We start from the raw sequence: 19,816 nt of genomic DNA on the forward strand, positions 1-19,816 counted from the left end.
TTTTAACACTTGTATTTTTGGTCAAGTTTCTTTTCCTTTTGACAGTCAACAGAGACACTATTGAAAACTTTCTGTGTAACTCAAAGGTAACATTATACCAGCACTTTAGACACTAATTATACTAGTATACTTCTTACCAGCTCTTTTTCCCCTGGTTTTTGGATTATAAACAATGATAAAGCCTTTGAGGACATTAATAAAGCACTCTGTGTAGTTCATACATATCAAATTCTTAAGGTCCAAATGTGGTTTCTGGCAAAAGCTGAGCTCTATTCCTTTGTTGTACTCAGTCTTTACACTTGTGTTCCAAAATATAACTTACTTGACCATTAATGAAAGAATATGTGTCCTTTAATTATCACAGTATTAGTTTCCTCTTGACCCAGAAAGATAAAACTTACTTTTTACATGCACATGTTGCTACAGAGTGATCTATATTTGTGCTTCCCCAGCACTTTGTATATTGGAATAGTAAGCAGGCATTTGGTTTAACAAATGTTTACAGTGGTAGAAATGTCATCAAACAAGATATATGTGATGAACACTTGCTTATAATATATCTATGTTTCACAAAGAATGCCAGGGAATATTTATTGAAACAGGCATGGAACTGATGTTATAGTTGCTATCACTTTAAAAGGTCCAATATTGACTCTATCAGAATTGGAAAAACAGGGCATTCTTTTGACAAGTCTAATTTAAAAGCTAGAGGCTTCCTAGTGACGAAAACCTACAGAACAGAAACCCATCAAACCTGAAATTCAAACATTTCTGTCTGCTTCTTGGCTAACTTTGCTACTTCTTCTCTTATTGCCTTCACCAAGGCAGTTGTAGAAAGATTGAGGACAGGGTTGACTGAAGCATCATTTTCTATTATGCTTTGATGAGATCCAGCTGTAGCAGAGTGCGGAGCTTCTTCCAGACTTGGGTACAAATCTGCTGATTCACCATACTGAGGATGAAGCATCGAAAGACAGTTGTGCTGATAGGGTAGATGTGAATATGCTTCTATGTAGCCAGGGTGTGGAACCTACAGAAGATTTTAAGTAGAACGTGAACTCCTCTCACTTAAACAACACAGAACAGCTGCAGTCCCTACCTCATATAAATATATCACTTGGGAAAAGCTGTAAAATTATCAGTTCGATTATTCCAAAAGAAATGTCATTTTTGAGTGGAAATCATTGAGGGAAATCATTTTCATTAGAAATCATTGTCAAATCAATGGTTTTCTATTCCTCAGTAATCTGATGGGAACATAGTAGCCATAGTAGCCATACCGAGAGGTACTAACTTCTCTAATTGGAATGAGACTTCTTTTTTCCTTGGACATGAAGGAGATGCCCCAGTGGCATTGTCCCACCCTCAAAACAGAAACGGCTCTGTAAACCGCTTAGAGAGGGCTAGTAACAAAGCACTGTAAAGTTGTATATAAGTCTGAGTGGTATTGCTATTTTGTTCTGCATAAATTTTGTATCATAGTCAATGTCTACTCATTTAATAACCCCAAAGCTAAAGATTAAAACTAATAATAGGTTATATTCCCTTTTCCTAATAATCTTACTAGTGAAGTCAATAGTTCCTATATATGACAATTTTTAAGGATATTTTATTGGAAAGATATTAATTTATTTATTTTTTCTAAAAAATTATAGAACATTATTTCCTTTCAAAGCAGATGTTTCACTCAAATTGATACAATACACATAAAAAAGGACATAATATTTGTTTAAAGCCCAAGGCAAATTAGGCTTCTACTTGAGAGTCTGTAGATCTCTATAACATCTTTCCTCAGAGCAACCAAAGCTGAATCTGAACCTTTTAGGTGACTTGGACAATAGTAGAAAGACAGGCACATTATCTATAAAAATTAGTTTACATGTTTTTTTCCATATAAGGAAATTGCAGAAAGAGGAGAATTGATAGAGCAAAAGATTTATTTTTTTATTCACATGTTATAAAAAGTATGTAAGGAAATCTTCACACTAATTTGGAGAAAAATATTGCATAGAATAGGGTTATTGGATATGGATTATAAAATCTGGACAACCACTAGATCAGTGTTGGTGAAGCTTTTCAGCACTGAGTGTTGAACCGGGAGCGCATGCGCACAGGAGCATCAGAAACCGGAAGAGCAGTTCCCCAGCGCATATGTGTATGCCGGGAAGCTGAGTTTCCTGTTTCCGGAGTATGCATGTCTACCAGTCACCTGGTCTTTCGGTTTCTGGCACACATGTGGACGCAAAGTTCAGCTGGCGGGCACGCATGTGTGTGCTAGAAACCGGAAGCTCAGCTTCCCAGCATGTGCATGTGTGCTGGGGAGCTGCTCTTCCGGTTTCCGGTGCTCTCGCGCATGCAAAAATCACACCGGAACCTATAAGAGCAATGGGCAATGGCTGGCGTGCCCGGAGAGATGGCTTTGCATGCCACTTCCAATATGGATGCCATAGGTTCGCCATCACTGCACTAGATGCTATACAGAAAACTCCATCTCTCTGCTATGAGCGAGTGGTCATCTTGGTATTTGTAGCACAGATGTGGCAGCCATTAAATTAGAGCAGTTCACTTTTCTATCTCATATCCAAGTCAGAAAGTTCTGACTGCCATAATATATAAGTTTTTTGTTAAAAGTTTGTATGTATATAATTTATTTTCATTTTAAGCAAGGATTTCAATCAATTTTCATTTTTCAAAACATTTTTTTCAGCTTTACAAATCTTTTCTAGCTATTGTCCTTTTCTATTATACAACTGATTGGAGAATTTAAAGCATAAATTTCATTATCTCCCTCTATAAACAGATCGGAAGCAGTGAATATGTAATAGTTCCTTCTCTGTTCCAGAAATTACTCTTGCTGATACCTGGCACAATAAGCATCCTCCTTAAATTTCATAAAGAGAGCTCTACCAAGTCTGCTATTTTTTAAAAAAACCTGTCAAAGTTAATATTTATCTTCTTTCATTTATTATTTATTACTTCAATTCTGAGACCACCTGACTAGGCAGGGGGAGCTTACAAATAAAAACAGAAAATATCAAGAGAAGAAAGCTAAGTAGAAAAAAGCTCCCAAAAATAAGTAGCAAAAAGAAAACAAACAATGGAGTTCAATCGCAATCCTAGTTGACAGTGGGAGAACAACCAGGTTTGGTTGGCAGAAAGTCAAAAGATTATAACTAACAACTGCAACATATATGTGTGTATGTATGTATATGTGTATGTGTGTATGTATGTATATATCTGAATAGTGTGTTGTCTGGGCATAATTAATTTTAAGTAAAGGTACAACAATAACCATAATCATACTTGCAATCTTAATAAACATATCAATATTAATCATAAAATAGTAAAACAATTGGTTTATCCATCTTGCAATATTTTCAATACAGATTTTTGTTTTCTCTTTGACTTCTTTTTAAAGTCTAAAAGTCTACAGTCTTCTCTTTTTTTCTTAGTTTAACCCGTGTTAAAAAGTATTCTGTTTCTTCTTTTTCTTTTACCTTAAGTGTCAATCTATCCATCTCAGCACATTCTAATATTTTTATTACACTTTTATCTGTCGGGACCTCATCATTTTCCATTGTTGTGCAAACACTATCCTTGCTGCCGTTATAAAATTAAATATGTATTCCCTTTATTATACTGTTCTGGTTGTATTCCAGCAAAAATATTTCTGGTTTCAAATCTATGAAATGTTTTATCATTTTTTCTAACAAAATATGTCCAGTATTTTTTTGCCTTTGGGCATATCCATCACATACGATAATATGAACCTGATGTCTTATTATACTTCCAACATTTAGTTGATAAGTTTTCAAACATCTTAGCTAACCTCACTGGTGGTATATAAAACATTTTGTACAATTTTCCTTACATGCCGTTGATATTGTTAATTTACAGTTTTTATCCCACAATTTCTGCCATTTGTCGAATTGTATTGCGTGACCAAAGTGTTTAGCCCATCTTATCATTGTTTCTTTCACTTGCTCTTTTTCCATTTTAATACTCAATAAGTAGCTATAATTTTTTAAAATTAATTTTTCATCTGTCCCTAATAATATCTGGTCTAGTTCTGTTGGTTTCTCATAGAAACCATGCATTCTTGCATATTTCTCATATCTTGATTGTATTTGCACGTATGGCCACCATGCTAAATCGATCCTTTGATTAATCAATTCTTCTTTAGATTTGAGTTCCCCTTTATCTTTCAAAATGTCCTTATACTTTACCATTTTTTCTATATAAATCACATTCGGATGAATCAGTACCTCCATCGTGGAGAACCAGACTGGTATTTTTATATAGTGTCTTTCTTTAAATTTCCCCCATACTAACTGTAGTGCATTTCTAACAAGGTGCCTTTGAAAATATCCATGTATTTTATTTTTCCAATACCATAAAAAGGCATGCTACCCCAGTTGGAGATCAAGTCCCTTCAAAGTTAATAGTCTTTTATGTCTCAAGTTTACCCATTCTTTCACCCAGACTAGTGCAGAAACCTGGTAGTATAGCTCCCAGTCTGGCAACCCAAGGCCCCCTTTTAGTTTAGTATCTTGGAGCAGTTTCAGTCTTATTCTTGCTTTTTTTCCCTTGCCAAGTATATCATTTTGTTTAGTTCTTCAAAAAAAAATTTTTTCTAATTTTATTGGAATTGTTTGGAGTAAGAATAACAGTCTCGGCAGAATGTTCATTTTTATTGTAGCTATTCTTCCTATCAACAATAGCTGCAGGTTTTTCCATTTCTCCAAATTTAATTTGTTGTAATAGTTTCATATAATTATCTTCTTTTATAGATGCACATCTTGCTGTTAACGGAACTCCTAAGTATTTGACTTTCTTAACTATCTGAATATTTATCTTTTCCACCAACTCTTTTTTGTTTGTTTGTTTGTTTCTCTGTGACATTTTTAACTAGTATTTTAGTTATCTCTTTATTCATTTTTAGTCCTGCAACTTCGCCATACTCTGCTCTTATTTTCAATAACTTGGGCCCAGATTCTTGTAGTTCTTCTAAAATAAATACCAGGTCATCTGTGAATGCCTTTATTTAGTTTTTGATTGTATAACTTTCTTAACTGATTGTCAGAAAGCTATAGACATCCAATCAGACTTTTCACATTTCAGTGTTTTTAACAGTGATTCAGATAAGGAAGTAGAAGGAATGAACAAACATACAAAGGGCACACAATGGAGTGGGGTAGCTAATACCTTAGAAGGCAAAATAAATATCATTAAAACAATCTTGATTTTTTGGAAAGATGGGCTGAAAATAATATTTGATTTTAACTTACCTTTTAATGCAATATTTTTAACTTAAACAAGAATCAAACATACAGGTGTAATAAGGGAAGTACTTAGTTTGGGAATAGTTGTGAGAAAGGATATGATTGCAAACCATGTCTGTGGAAAAGGGAAATGTTTCCAAATAATGGAAACTCTTCCAATTGATTCTGCTTTGATCAGAAACCCCCTCTCCTAGAATAGTGTCTCCATAGTGTCTGCTATTACACTTTAAGGATTCAAAAAATCTGGGATGGGATTAGTGATACAAGGAGGGCAAAATGAATAGAAATGAAATCCTATGAAGAGTGATTGAAGAAACAGCATATTTAATTTTCAAAAAAAGACGACTTAGGGAGATGTAGTAGCTTTCTTCAAGTGCCTGAGATGACATTATCTCTCTTTCCATGCAAGAATTTGTATCTCTCTCGTTTATTGTGTTGTTTCATTTTTAAGCATTAAAGTGTTTCATTTTTAAGTATTAAAATTAAAAGTATTTTCATTTCATTTCATTAGATTCTCTTTCATATTTTAAGAATTGTAATCTGGCCTAAGATTCCAAGATAGTGAGTGGAAAATAAATACTTTAATAAATACATAAATATAAAATATTCTTTCTGTTTGTAATTTTGTGCTGGATATAAATTTAGGACTCTGTTTTTTTGAATAAATTACCATTTGAAATATAGTTTTTATAAAAATATAATTTAATAAAAATATTTTTATAAAAATTTGTGATTGAAACTTTAAAATATAGTTTGAAAACAACAAAAAGCAATTGCAAGATTCTTTAGAACTTTATTTCTATTAAAACTATCAAAATCATGTCATTTTATTGTTCAATCCTGCTCAGGGCTACAACATACAATCAAAATTTACTAGGCACCTAATGTTTTAAAGATAAAATCCAACTACACTCCTGTTACTCAACTAATGCGAAGTCAAACTTGTTAAAAAACCTACGTCTGGGAATAAAGCACTAGAGGCCAGTATTTCTCTAGTTCAGGCCCATAAAAATGGTGAAGCATTTCTCTACAATGCTGAGAAATCCAGAGATTCAAACACTTTTACCAACCAAACCATTTGCAAATCTGCATTGTCTCATAACATCATTGCTGCTATTACCAAAAAATTATTCTAATTTTTTCTAAATATGAATGGTAGAGATAGCATGCCATCCAAAGGATAAGGTATTTTCCAAAGAAAAATGTTACCTGATTAGAAATTGTACTTTGCAGCTTGTTGTTTGATTTGGATGAAAGAGTGGGTATTGCTGAGAAATAAAAGACTTTTATAGTTAAAAGAACGTAACATGAGATTTGAGTTGAATGAATATTTGTGATATGATAAAGTTAATGTTGACTTCAAAAATTATTATGTTACGTGTGTCATATTGAGACTATGGAATAAATGCAAATCCAGGCTATGCCCAAAAAACATCTTTATAGCTTTCAACACAAGAAACATTCTATACCCAAAAAATAATAGACCAACACAAATTAAAATATTGTGAATACTAGAATTCTGTCAAGGGGGATATAACAATTGATTGCAGAGGGATATATGGTTGTCTTATTTACAGATACCAGAAAAATTTAAAATAGATAAATTGCAATAACTTTTATTGATGACATTTTTTTAATTTTTTTTAAATTTTTTATTTTTTTTATTTGCATTTATATCCCGCCCTTCTCCGAAAACTCAGGGCGGCTTACACTATGTCCAGCAATAGTCTTCATCCATTTGTATATTATATACAAAGTCAACTTATTGTCCCAACAATCTGGGTCCTCATTTTACCTACCTTATAAAGGATGGAAGGCTGAGTCAACCTTGGGCCTGGTGGGACTAGAACCTGCAGTAATTGCAGGCAGCTGTGTTAATAACAGACTGTCTTACCAGTCTGAGCCACAGAGGCCCTTTTATTTTATTTTATTTTAATTTATTTTATCACTTTTGGTTGATTTTTGTTTTTACAGCTACTCTTTATTTAGTGTCTACCTCATTTAGTAGCCATTCAAAAAATATTACGATGGTAATAATAATAAATAATTTTTGACTACTTTGCACATTTACAACTAAATTTCATGAAGCTAAAATGAAAAACTGCAGTGTGTAACTGATTAAAGTCTGGTCAGTTTCAGGCACCAGCAGAGCAAAGAGTTTTAAACAAAAGCTGGACTTCTTAATTTGCAGTTAGCACTTTTTAGGGAAGTGTTGCACTGCAGAGAGAAGCAGGAAGAGTTAGGGTTTCTTTATCCAGTCTCTCTACCCTGTGAAGCCGGGAGGAGAAACCAGGAATAAATGGGTCAGGCATAGGACACTGTACATGAGTACTTTATCTGAAAAAGATGGCAGGAACCAATGATCTACATGGCATCTCTCTTTTTCAGTCATATGTTTACTTAGCAACCATTTTGCTTAGTGACCATTTTGCTACTGATTTAAGGAACAGATTGTGGTCTCTAAGGAGAGGGTGTACTATTATTTTAATAATTAATTTGTATTTCATTTGCAGCTTGTATTTTGCAAAGAAACTAATACATATAAGATTGTGTTTTATGCTCTTCCAAAAATAAATGATCTAGAACACTACCTTGACACCCAAAATTTCAGTACAGGAGGCCTCTATTTTACTCATTGTTTTTTTAAAAACTGGGAGTTCTCAATTTATTCATTTTAAAAAAAAAACTATTTTAACTCTTCATTTAAAAGCTTACAAGGTGATTTAGACATAACACTAGAGCAGAATTCTCTCAGTGCTTTTTTCCTTTCATGTAAAGGAAAACACCACCAATGCCTAAACTAAATACTTTCCATACAAGATCTCATACACAATGAATCTTTGTTTCCATCCCTATTTTTGGTTGTTGTTGGGTTTTTTTCTCATTTCCTTGTTTTTAAATATGTTTAGTAATCTGTACACTGCTCAGATTCACTGGAAGTTGGGCAACATATAATATCTAAATTATTATTACTATCTGTTTAGAAAAATTGAGTTTTGAGTGGCAATGTCACAATTGCCAGTTCTTTTGCTGGTACTGGCCTTCAGTATCAAGTTCTTCATCAAGTTCTTCTGAAGAAACTAACATGTATGTATGGGCATAGTAAATGTGTGAATTCAAGCAATGTGGCCTTTGGCAATTGGCTGATGGAAATTTAGTCAATCCAAGGATTTTATAAGTGCCCCCCAAGATTTGTTGGTATGGCACCCAGTGCACCGATTATCATTATTATTTAATTTACAAACTCTATCAATAGAAAACCAATGCAAGCCATATCTTCATCAATAATGTGAAGTAGAAGAAGTAAATATAGGGAGTCCTCAACTTACAACAGTTCATTTAGTGACCGTTCAAAGTTACAAGTTACGAACATATCTTTTCTTTTATGTACACTGAGATCATATGCACCAAGATAAATTCCTTGTGTGTCCAATCACACTTGGCCAATAAAAAAATTCTATCTATCTATCTATCTATCTATCTATCTATCTATCTATCTATCTATTCTACAACAGCACCGTTCAAAGTTATAAACTGACTTACAACTGTTTTTCACACTTATGACCATTGCAGCATACTAATTGTCACATGATCGAAATTCAGACACTTGGCAACTGACTCATATATATGACGGTTGCAGTGTCACAGGTCATGTGACACTATCACTAGGCCAGTACCAGCAAAAGAAAAGATTACTTTTTGTAATCTTCTGAAAAGCAAAGTCAGTGGGGAAGCTAAATTCACTTACAAACAGGTTACTAATTTAACAACTGCAGTGATTAACAACTGCGGCAAGAAAGGTCGCAAAATGAGGAAAAACCCATGTAACAAATGTCTCATTTAGCAACAGAAATTTGTGGCTCAATTGTTGTTAAGTCAAAAACTATATGTATTTAGTAGATTATTATGTATTAATTATGTAAAGTCTGTTTTGGCATTGTATATCTCACTTGATCACTGAAACTGTATCATTCTTAACTCTTTGTGTTGTTTTCCAATTACTTTGGGAAATCACAATCAGATTGGGCCAAAATTTGTCTGAAATGGTATAGGATTGGGCAGGGAGTTGGACTAGAAGACCTCCAAGGTCCCTTCCAACTCTGTTATTCTACTATGTGTTTTATAGTTCTAATACTTAGCTTAAACCCCACTTAGGCATACCAGAAAATTTGAACAATACGTGTAACAACTATTTGTTATTTTGCATTAATAAGATTTTATAAAAGGAACCGAAAACATTAATGAACGTTAGCAAAGTGGACTTCCTATTGTTGTACTGTAACATCGTATTTTAAGTTCTTTTCTAGAATTGGCTGGACAGCTGAGTAATACAATCAGCAATTGTGTAACCAGTATCAATCACCTTCCATTATATATGTGAATGTGCTCTTCTCTTCATTTTTATTATTTGGATGCAAATCTTCGAAAAACAATGACAGCTTTTTTCATTTGTGTTGAAACCTAAATTTGGAGTCCAGAATTTTGTATTTTAATCAGTCACATAGTCTACACATTATTTATAGTATTCTTAGTGTATTGTTTACTATTTAGTTTTTTTCTCACTGATTTTAATTGTATTTATTTTAATTCAATTATGTTAAATTTATTTTAATTCAATTTTTAAACATAATTTTTATATTTGAATATTTTTATAGTTCAGTAGAGATATCTCTTGGCCAGAAATTGAGTATCATATATCTTATACTACTCTTAAGTTGTTTGTTGTGAACTAGAATGTGTTAGCCATATGATATCTTCAATCTGCTATTTAATTGCAAGTCATTGATCAATATTCTTGTTGCATTTAGTGTATTTCTATCAAGTTTATTTTTTTCCCTTGAAATAATAATAGCAACATTGGAATTTAAAAAAAGGAATACAGATAGTCCTCGACTTACAACAGTTTATTTAGTGGCTGTTCAAAGTTACAACATCACTGAAAAAAGTGACTTATGACCATTTTTCACACTTACATCCATTGCAGGATCCCCATGGTCATGTCATCAAAATTCAGACAGTTGACAACTGACTCGCATTTATGAAAGTTGCAGTACACCAGGATCAGGTGATCACCTTTTGTGACCTTCTGACAAGCAAAATCAGATTCACTTACCAATGGCAATGATTCACTTAACAACATTGGCAAAAAAGATTGTACAATGGGGCAAAACTCACTTAACAAATGTCTCACTCAGCAACATAAATGTTGGGCTCAATTGTGAACGTAATTCGAGGACTACCTGTATATATCAGTTTACTCTGAGATACAAATAGTAAAATAAAATCTGCTCAATTACCGAGTCAGCCCATTGTCCCGGGATATCATGGTCTCCAGCATATGACATCCAAGCCTGATTTCTGTATGCCGCAGGTGATGCTGGGATGAAATAACCTGTCAACCCAGGTCGGTTTGCTGCTGGGATGGCAAACACCGCTGGAACTGTATTTCCTATCAAAAAATAGGGAAGGTAGTTAGTCATCGAAACACATTTTATAAACACAGAGGAACATTTTAAAGGACATCTGAGATGTTCCAAATAGAAGATCCCATTGTTTAAGTGGCGATGGAGAATTTCTTGCCAAAAGTAGATCATGTATACTAGCTGCATCTGCACCTAGTGCCAAGTTGCCACTATTGTGGCACGTTTTGTGGAAGAGACGGCACCTATAGAAAGAGACATTCCATGTGATACAGCGAAGATGGTCACACTATATTCATGCAACTAGTAGCAGTACTTGTTCATTGTCCAAATGAATTACTGTACCAGCTTTTCATTCATTATTTCCATTATTAAGTGGCACAATGCAGATGCATATTCTTGGATTTATGCAGAGTAGAAAGAGATGTTTCTGGGCATGTTTCAAATAAAACTTGCGAGTATACATAATGTATATGTGATATGAGAAGCAAAATAGACTCTAGTGTTTCTCTAAATGTGTTGCTTCTTTTGTACAATTATTAGCCGAAACACCAACATAGTTCATTTTCAACAGAGTATTATTGAACAATGAGCAATCACAATAGGATTAAGAGTTTCTGGAAAGCGCTGTAACCATCTGTTTCGATTTTGTGAAATATGTTTGTGTGTAACAGTGCTTTGGTACATTTGCAAAATCTTTCAAATTCTTCTGAGTGAAATTTTGTGTGTTTAGTCACATTTTGAGTAGAATTGTTGGATTATTAAAGAATATGGGAGTAACATTATAGATGTGACCGTATTATGTTGTGTGCGTCAGATTTTAAGTAGTTCAAATAACCTAGCATTTAATGTTATTTAAATCTTCAATTCCAGTGAAAAATCTGACTATACACACACACACACACACACACACACGTATGTATGTATGTATGTATGTATGTATGTATGTATATATATATATATCGTCTCTTAGTCACAATCTTGCTGTTTCCTGATCCTTTCTAATGTCTTCATAAAGACTTTACTTGTCCACAGGGATGACCTTCTTCATCAGCTGACAAATGAACAGATTTTTCAGTGTCTGTCACTGGTATCTTCTGGGATGCGTTCCTCAAATTGCTGATATCACTTTACTTCTCTCAGCAAAAATGTTGCAAAGTATTTTTTTTTAAAAGGAACCCACTGTTATCATCTGGTCATGAAGCACTGCTCTTATAGACCAAAGACAGCAATTATTCATATGTTAGGGTTTTTAATGTTCCAAGTATCTTCATCATCTTTTCTAGAACTCAAATTTTTAATAATTAAGTATGCAAACGTTATAGAGCCTGGTTTTCTTTTCTTTTTTTGCTGAAAACAAAATATCTCTGTCATAAGTCCATGTTTGGGAGACAGCTAGTAGCATGTGCTATTAATATTTCATTTTCTGAATCCAATGTAGTTTGGTCTTTGCTTTGGCATACTGTTAGCATCTTTTGTGGTTGCTATTCATATAACTTTTGGAACCTAATCTTATCCATATAAACTAATTGAATTCAATGAAACTTATTCTTATGTAAATATAAAAAGGTCTACAGTTTTCTTCCTAAAGAAAATATCTCCAGAGCAATGTTAATTTTGAAACTGTCTCCATATGCTAATTTTGCTACAACTATCTTTACTATGCACAATATACCTCTCTTGGAATAAAATTTCAGTTTTACAGAATTTGAGTAAAATTTATTGTAATCTTCCTGTGAAAACTCGATCAAGTGAAGAACAACATTTAAGCTGTAAATTCACTATCATATTTATGAATACTGTAATTTTATTTTCCTTCTTTCTTTAGTTCATCATAGCATCTATGCAAAATGCCCTACTGCCAATGTGATTCTCATAAGATCCTCTGCTGCATAGTGGAACTTGTGTGCCTTATGCCTCTTACCTCCATTTAATGTTTACTTAGGAACTTATACAGATTACAACTCAACCAGTGAATAGCACTTAACACCTGCCATGATTGTTACATTATTGTCATCAGTTGCTATTTCCTTTGCAAAAAGCCTATTTATTAAACAAAACTGCTCTTTTTGTGTCTTATTGACAAATATGTTTGAGTATCTCAAAACAAAACACTTCACACACATGGAATGTTAAACAGAAACAATGTATTTTAATAAGACAAAGTTTCATTTTTCCATTTCAATTTACAACATAGTTTTCCAGCCTTCTTTGTCTACAATGGGCTTCTCAAGTTTGCGCAAATGTTGCTTATGGGTTTACAAGTTATAAAAGGAACCAAATATACCAACCAAACAACCTTCATTTGGGAAAGAATATTAGAAGTTAGCCCCATACTATTTGTTCCTTGAGTTATGTCTCTTTAAGATCTCTCTGAGGTGAGACCTTAAACTCTGAATTGGAAAGGTTTCAGGAAATTATTTCTTCTGTCAATGAATACACGCCTGAATGAATATAGCATACGGTGTATTTAACCTTATGGGCCTCAACAACAATTCTAAAAAGAGCCATTCCAATAGTAATAATAATAGTAGTAATAATAATAGTCATAATAATAACAAAACAGAGACATCATATTACAAACAAAGTCCCTTGAATCCATAGGTTGGAATGATTAGATTTAACACAAATAAATTATGAAATTAGAAAATATTTTACTGCTTAAAGGCATTTCCAGTACCAATATTTATACCACAGCTGTATATTTACACCACACTTTACAATCACGAAGATGGCTTGTAACATTAAATCCAGGATAAGGTTAGTGAGGATCTGCTATCCTGTTGGAGCAATTGTAATTTTCCCTATGCATTCCCCCAGAACTAGAAGGATGCAAACCAACACAAATACAGCAGAATTAACCTTTAATCCATGTTTAGAGGGTTGGGGGGGGGATGGAAACTATGTTCTTTCTATGTCTTCTCCACCATTTTGATCTTGAGTAGAAGAGCAGCAGTGAGCATTTTTTCTATCCTCAAGTTAAACAAATAAAAGAAGCAAGGGAAGGACCCACTGCTCTAGTGTAAATATGAAAAGATCACTCAGAATTAGAACCCGTATAAAAGTCACCATCAATACAAATATGTAACTTACATTTCAAACTTTTTCTCCTGAAAAAGGGAAGAACTGTGATCACGATTGTGCAGACCACTTAAACCAGACTCATGTGGCCAAGCAGAAATCTTAAAATACTGGTGGTGGTGGTGGTGGTGGTAGTAGTAATAGTAGTAGCAGCAGTCATTTTAAAACTGTAAAGTTGTTATAATTGGTTTATTCTCCTACAAACAACTGATTGAAAGTTGCTTATCCTTTGGGAATTTCATGCTAACATTTTGAATCCCTTATAGTTAAGATTCACTATAGAAGCATGTAAGAAGCATGACTGAAGAGAAAGCAGTTCTAATCCCCATGCCAATTTCAGGATATATTTTACCTATTCAATACAGAATATATGGCTCAATTATCATTTATTCACTCAATATTTCCTAGTAGGATTAGAGATCAAGATGTATTTTGTTATTGTTCCAGATTCTCTTTTCTGAGGTAGTCAAAATGGTTAGAGAATCCCAAATTATTTCTTGTAGTTAGTAATGCCAGTTGAACTGCTTATCTTTATTTTAGTTTGCATGTTCTTGTTATTTTTGGTGATTTCAAGAAAATACGATGACTTGATCAGATGAAAGTATTCATATATTCTTGCAAGTTCCAGTTATAAATGAAACCATCTACTTTCTTGAAACCATTTATCTGTGTTAGAAACTCTACGGGATCTAATGGGATGGGATTCTAGATTGGATTAATTCCTCCAAACTTCACAACTTCATGACTTCTTGAAAGCCACATGCAGTCCTATAGTGCTTCTTTCTGCTGTTTTTTTCTAAAGAAAGAAGCTGAAATCTGCCTTGGAATTACAAATTGATGTACTGTACATGGAAACGTTTATGCCAACTTTCGAAATATCAACAAAGAATAGGTTAAGATGGAAATATTGTCCAAATATCTTCCAACCACTCCATCCCTGTTAACTTCCAATTTTTATTTAAGACATACTCAAGCTGCAAAGTTTTCATAGCAAAAAAAAAAAAAAATCTTGTTGAAAACTAACACTGATTGAAATTACAATTAAGAGATCAGATAACCTTTATTGTCACTTTTTCTGTGTATACACTGGCACACATTAAAAATGAAATTCTGATGCCCATTCTATTTTCTCCATTTTGATGTTATCGCCCTAAACAACAGAAGTCAATGTATGAATCTATATGGGGTGTGGTGGAAGCAAGAATTGTTTTACAAAGATCAAAAGGTATGCAGAGCTATAGCGAATTAGGTTAGTTGCATTTTCTTTTTTATCTCATGAAATTAATTTCTTTGGCTTACTCTATCTCTTTTTCTATATTCTGCTTTTTCTGAAAGAGTAAAGTGAAATGACTATGTCAGCATTCAAACAAAAGGCAAATTAAAATATCTCTGGGATTCTCAAAATCTGCCCCTTATTCTTAGGGCATATTAACCTTATTCATTCATTAGTTTTTATAAACCAACACTGATTTATTCCCAGAAAATAAGAAGCTAGAATATTTTTGCAAGCATGGAGTAATGCTGAAATATCTACACAATTCCTTAACATATTTATTCCTAAGAAAACTGGCAAAATTCAATTCAGGTAGTCCTCATTTAGCAACTCCCTAATTTAACAATCATTCCTAGTTATCACCTAGTGGTGATTAAAAAAATAACTGTACAACAAATCCTGTAAAGCAAAAGAAAGTTGAAGTAAGATCATAAGCACAGTCACAGTTTGACTTAGTGAGTTTAACACTAAGTTTAACAGCAGAGTTGCCAGTGCCAGTTGTGGTCACTAAATGATGACTATCTGTATAATTAAAGAGTTTTCAAATGTCCATATGTCAATAATAACGTTACCCCCATCTCAGTTAAATCTGAGGCACGATTAATGCACATTCTTGATTAAATCTGAGCTTTTATTATGGAGTCAAATTTATTTAGTGAGTATGCTCACTAAAGTCAAATAGTGCATAATAGTAATAACTTAAGTTTTCTGATTTTAGCAGATCTAATTGAAATTGGTTTACCATATTGTTCTTTTCTTCCATAAAGCTATATATGTCAGCATTCTATCTTGGTGACAATAGTTTACATTTCATCTTTTCCAGAGAGGGCCCCAAAAAATCTCAACTTGTTCTATTATCAACACACTATTGATAATAAGTAAATATATCATAGCAATAATGCTTTACTAATGAGTCACAGAGATACCTCTGCATCAAAAATATCCATTTTGAAGTATCACTCTTGAAATTCTAAACTGACCAACATTTAAATACTTAAATAAGCATGTAATATGCATTATTCTATCTTATTTTAAAAAACAAACCAAAACCAAGAAATTATTAGTACATGGTTTCCAAAATAATGTGTGAAGTTCCAAGAGGAATATTCTAGGTTGAGTCACCCTGCATTCAGGCAATAAAAATTAGAACTGAGAATAAAATAGCAAGAATAAAAGGAGGAGCTGAACGGATAAATTATTTCAGAGGTTAGGATAAAGTGATATATCCTAAAATGTAGGTTAAAATCACTGTTCTAGGAAACTACAGAGGGTGAATAATCCATAACAATTTTGTGCAATCCCATTACAGATCAGTTTCAGAAATGTTCATCAAAGGAATATTTTTCAGAAGCAGCCTATGACATGCTATCTATGGCAGAAGACTGCCCAGACGCACTATAACTAATGATTGACTATTTCAATAAAGAAAAAAAAAGGTTTCAAAGCTAATGAGACCTATGAGTAAAAGAGCACACAAGCATTAAGCATCTCTTGACAACATGCAAACTGTGCCGAGTGGCCCCACAGAGACTATTTACATGCCTAAAGTTAAGTAAAATTCTTCAACGCGCCACTGGATCATAACCTAAGGCAATATAGTGAAACTTCTTTCAAGCCCTTTGTTTTTAAAGATGGAAAGAGAGAGAAAGAGAGGGAGGGAGGGAGGGAGAGAGAGAGAGAGAGAGAGAGAGAGAGAGAGAGAGAGAGAGAAAGAACAAGAGAGAGAGGGAGGGCGAGCGAGAGAGAGAGAAAGAGACAGTGAGAGAGAGAACTTATCCCAATCATTGAACATTGCATGTTCCATTGCTTTCCATGAAAGTATACTTCGTATAAATATAATGCTATATTATACCAAGTATAATTATATTTAGTATAACTATAATGCTATATACAAGAATATAATGCTTGTATATATAATTATACGCATTGGTTCCATGTAAGCACACTTAAAAGTGTGGTCTAATCTGCTTTTATTTATGTTGTACTTTTTAGAGAACATCTGTTTAAGAAAAAGCTATTAACTGTTGATGTATTATTACATGCTGATCTTACAAAGACTATTAGGTAAGGTTTTTAAAAATATATTCCGTATGTAGGAAACATTATAGTAGCACTCATTTTTATGTTTTCAGATTTAAAAAACAAAGGGAAACATTTGTCACATCCAGCAGTTCATTCAGCCAGTGTCATCGCTTTTAAGATTTTTCCAAATTTAACAATTAAGAGAAGTCAATTCCTCCTCTTTAATAAAAACTTCAAGAAATTTAAAGCAATACATCTAATCAATAGAATAGAAATGCATATTCCATTAGTTAAGTACTTCATAAACTTCATAATACACTATTGGCTATTTTTTATTCTGGAAATCAGATTAATGGCTAGAGATGCAATTTCATTCCACTGACATTTACTGCTAGTGATATCATCTAAAGAAAAACCAGCAGAAGAGAAGAATTGTTATTCACCCCAGGAAGGGGGAAGGGCAAATGTTACAATAGCAGATAAAAGACAGGGCAGGGGTGTCCAACTCTGGCAACTTTTAGATTCATGAACTTCAACTCCCAGAATTCCCCAGCCAGCCAAGCTAAGGTTGAAAACCCCTGATCTAGAACAAAAGGATTTGGAAAGTGCATACAACAGCCACTGCCTGTGTTTGGATTGGCACCCATGGTATTTGAACACAGTATGTATTAAACCACAAAATGTAAAGAAGGAAAATCCAAAGAAAAATTGTGGCATCAAGTAATCCTGTTTGATCAATAATCAAGTTACCTGTTCTCCCTACACACTGTTTCCATTCAGATTTTATTTACCTAAATTGGTCACTGAGAGTAGGAACAAGCTTTTATTTTATAAGCTGTTATCTAATTTACATAGTTGAATTTTCAAGAAATACTTCAAAGAAAATTGTTCCAAAACTTTGAGGATAATAATTTACTGTTTTTTGTCTACCGATGAGACTGAGATAGGGAAAAAAGCAATTTAGTTAAAGAGAAGAAGAAAAAAAAATCTACACCACACCTTTTGCACATAATTAAACAGCTAGTTAGCTTACCTTCCTTTCATCATACAGGCTGTATCAGTCAAGTTAAGAATAAATATTTAGTAGCAGCACCCTTTTAAAAAAATCTGCTTCTTCTAAATCTCTTTATTAACCAAGTAAGCACATTAAACAAACTAGCAACACAAACTATTCTTTCTTTGAAAACAATACATTTTTCATTAGCTGAATTATTGACCAATCAGAATAATTTTCCTCTAAAGTCTTAACTCATGAGCTGCAATAATATGTAATATCAGGAACATCAATGAAGTGGGAGATCAACTTTACAATGTAAAACAAGATATACTCCCAACTCATTCAAACACAGGCATATACAAACATTTAGGATGTATAAATCCAAAGTATCTGATAGACTGCAGTCTTTTGCTCTGTTTTTAAACTAAGAATTATTTTGATCAGTTGGTTAATAATTCTACTGAATCAAAGAAATGTCTTGAGGTACAAGTCAACGGTAGAATACAACCACTAATCTTCTCATCCTCCCAAAGTCTTCTGCAAATAATAATATAACTACTTTTTCTTTGCATGTTTCAGGATCAGTCATTACTGTCTTCAGTTAAAGGATCTCAGGCAGTATGAAAAAAGATGTCTGAAATCCTGGAGAGCTGCTACCAATCATACCTGGAGACAGGTGAACTGATTTAACTCAGCATGAGGAAGTTTCATGTATTACATAATATCATCTGCTGAAGCTCCTTGTGGCAAATACGGCTGCATGTATAAGCATATTCAGTTTATTAATGACAAATGGAGTTAATCTGAATAGATTTGCCATATCGGAAACTTCTCGATTACCAATTGGAATATCATCACCAAATTCACTTTTAAACACTTTGCAAGGACCTAGAGCTTGGAAGCTGTAGACACCATGAAACAGCCACATGACATTTTCCATCAGTTCAGATTGGCTTCAATATACTATGCCTTAGAACAGCAATTCCCCCTAGCTTTTTCTAAAAAGTGCCTTGTTTTTGAGTCTACACACATGCATTCAGCTCAAAAGTAATTACTGCAAAGGAAAAAAAAAGACTATGTTACATGGCCATCTGTTTTCTGTCCTATAACACAGTAGCAGTTCCAAGGTCCTGTCTTAGAAAGATGCTAATTCCAGGTGCTTCAAATAGCGAGACCATGTCCTTTCTCTCCATTCCTCTCCTATGTGTTAGAAATATACTTCGTGTGATAAATGAAGGTATATGTGGGGATCCTTTTATCAATCCTCCTCCTCAAGCCTTCAAGAGAACCATTAACACAGTTTTAAACATTTGTTAGATCTCATACACTTGTCTCTATGCCATACAGACTTAGATGTGGTCTCTGTTTGTACCGCATGCGTTTTTCACCTGAGTAATTCAAAGCTGATTGATCCAATGGAGCCACAGTTACTGGGGCTTTTGAAACTGGGACAAAAGGGACATGATCATGTGGCTGTATCTGTTCAGTCCCACTGGACTCTGATACTCTTGTCTTGCTGCCAATATCAGAAGTTGACCTGTACAATACATATTGGAAACATTAGTCATGCCAATGTCAAATATACCTTGGTCAAAGTCTAGAACCCATTTATTCTGGTGCCGCACTTTTTAGAACTTCGATGCAAATGATCAAAAGGCAGAACCACTTCATCCAGAGCAGCAGGATTTCTTTAAAAGTTTGTGAAAGACGATAGAGAAAATATTATCATTTTGACAGTTCT

General features: G+C 33.6%; 1 protein-coding gene across 1 annotated transcript in view; it reads right to left on the reverse strand.

Annotated features, from left to right (window-relative positions):
- Positions 1 to 748: 748 nt before the first annotated feature.
- KIAA1549L (KIAA1549 like) overlaps positions 749 to 19,816 on the reverse strand; it is a 129,374-nt gene continuing 110,306 nt past the window's right edge. Inside the window, exons 18-20 of the mRNA XM_058160589.1 lie at positions 19,464 to 19,612; positions 10,580 to 10,731; positions 749 to 1,030 (exon numbers count right to left, since the gene is read on the reverse strand). Of these exons, the coding sequence (XP_058016572.1) occupies positions 749 to 1,030; positions 10,580 to 10,731; positions 19,464 to 19,612 (583 nt within the window). The remainder of the gene's footprint in view (positions 1,031 to 10,579; positions 10,732 to 19,463; positions 19,613 to 19,816) is intronic.

The sequence above is a fragment of the Ahaetulla prasina genome, chromosome 1, assembly GCF_028640845.1.
Source record: "Ahaetulla prasina isolate Xishuangbanna chromosome 1, ASM2864084v1, whole genome shotgun sequence".
NCBI lineage: Eukaryota > Metazoa > Chordata > Lepidosauria > Squamata > Colubridae > Ahaetulla > Ahaetulla prasina.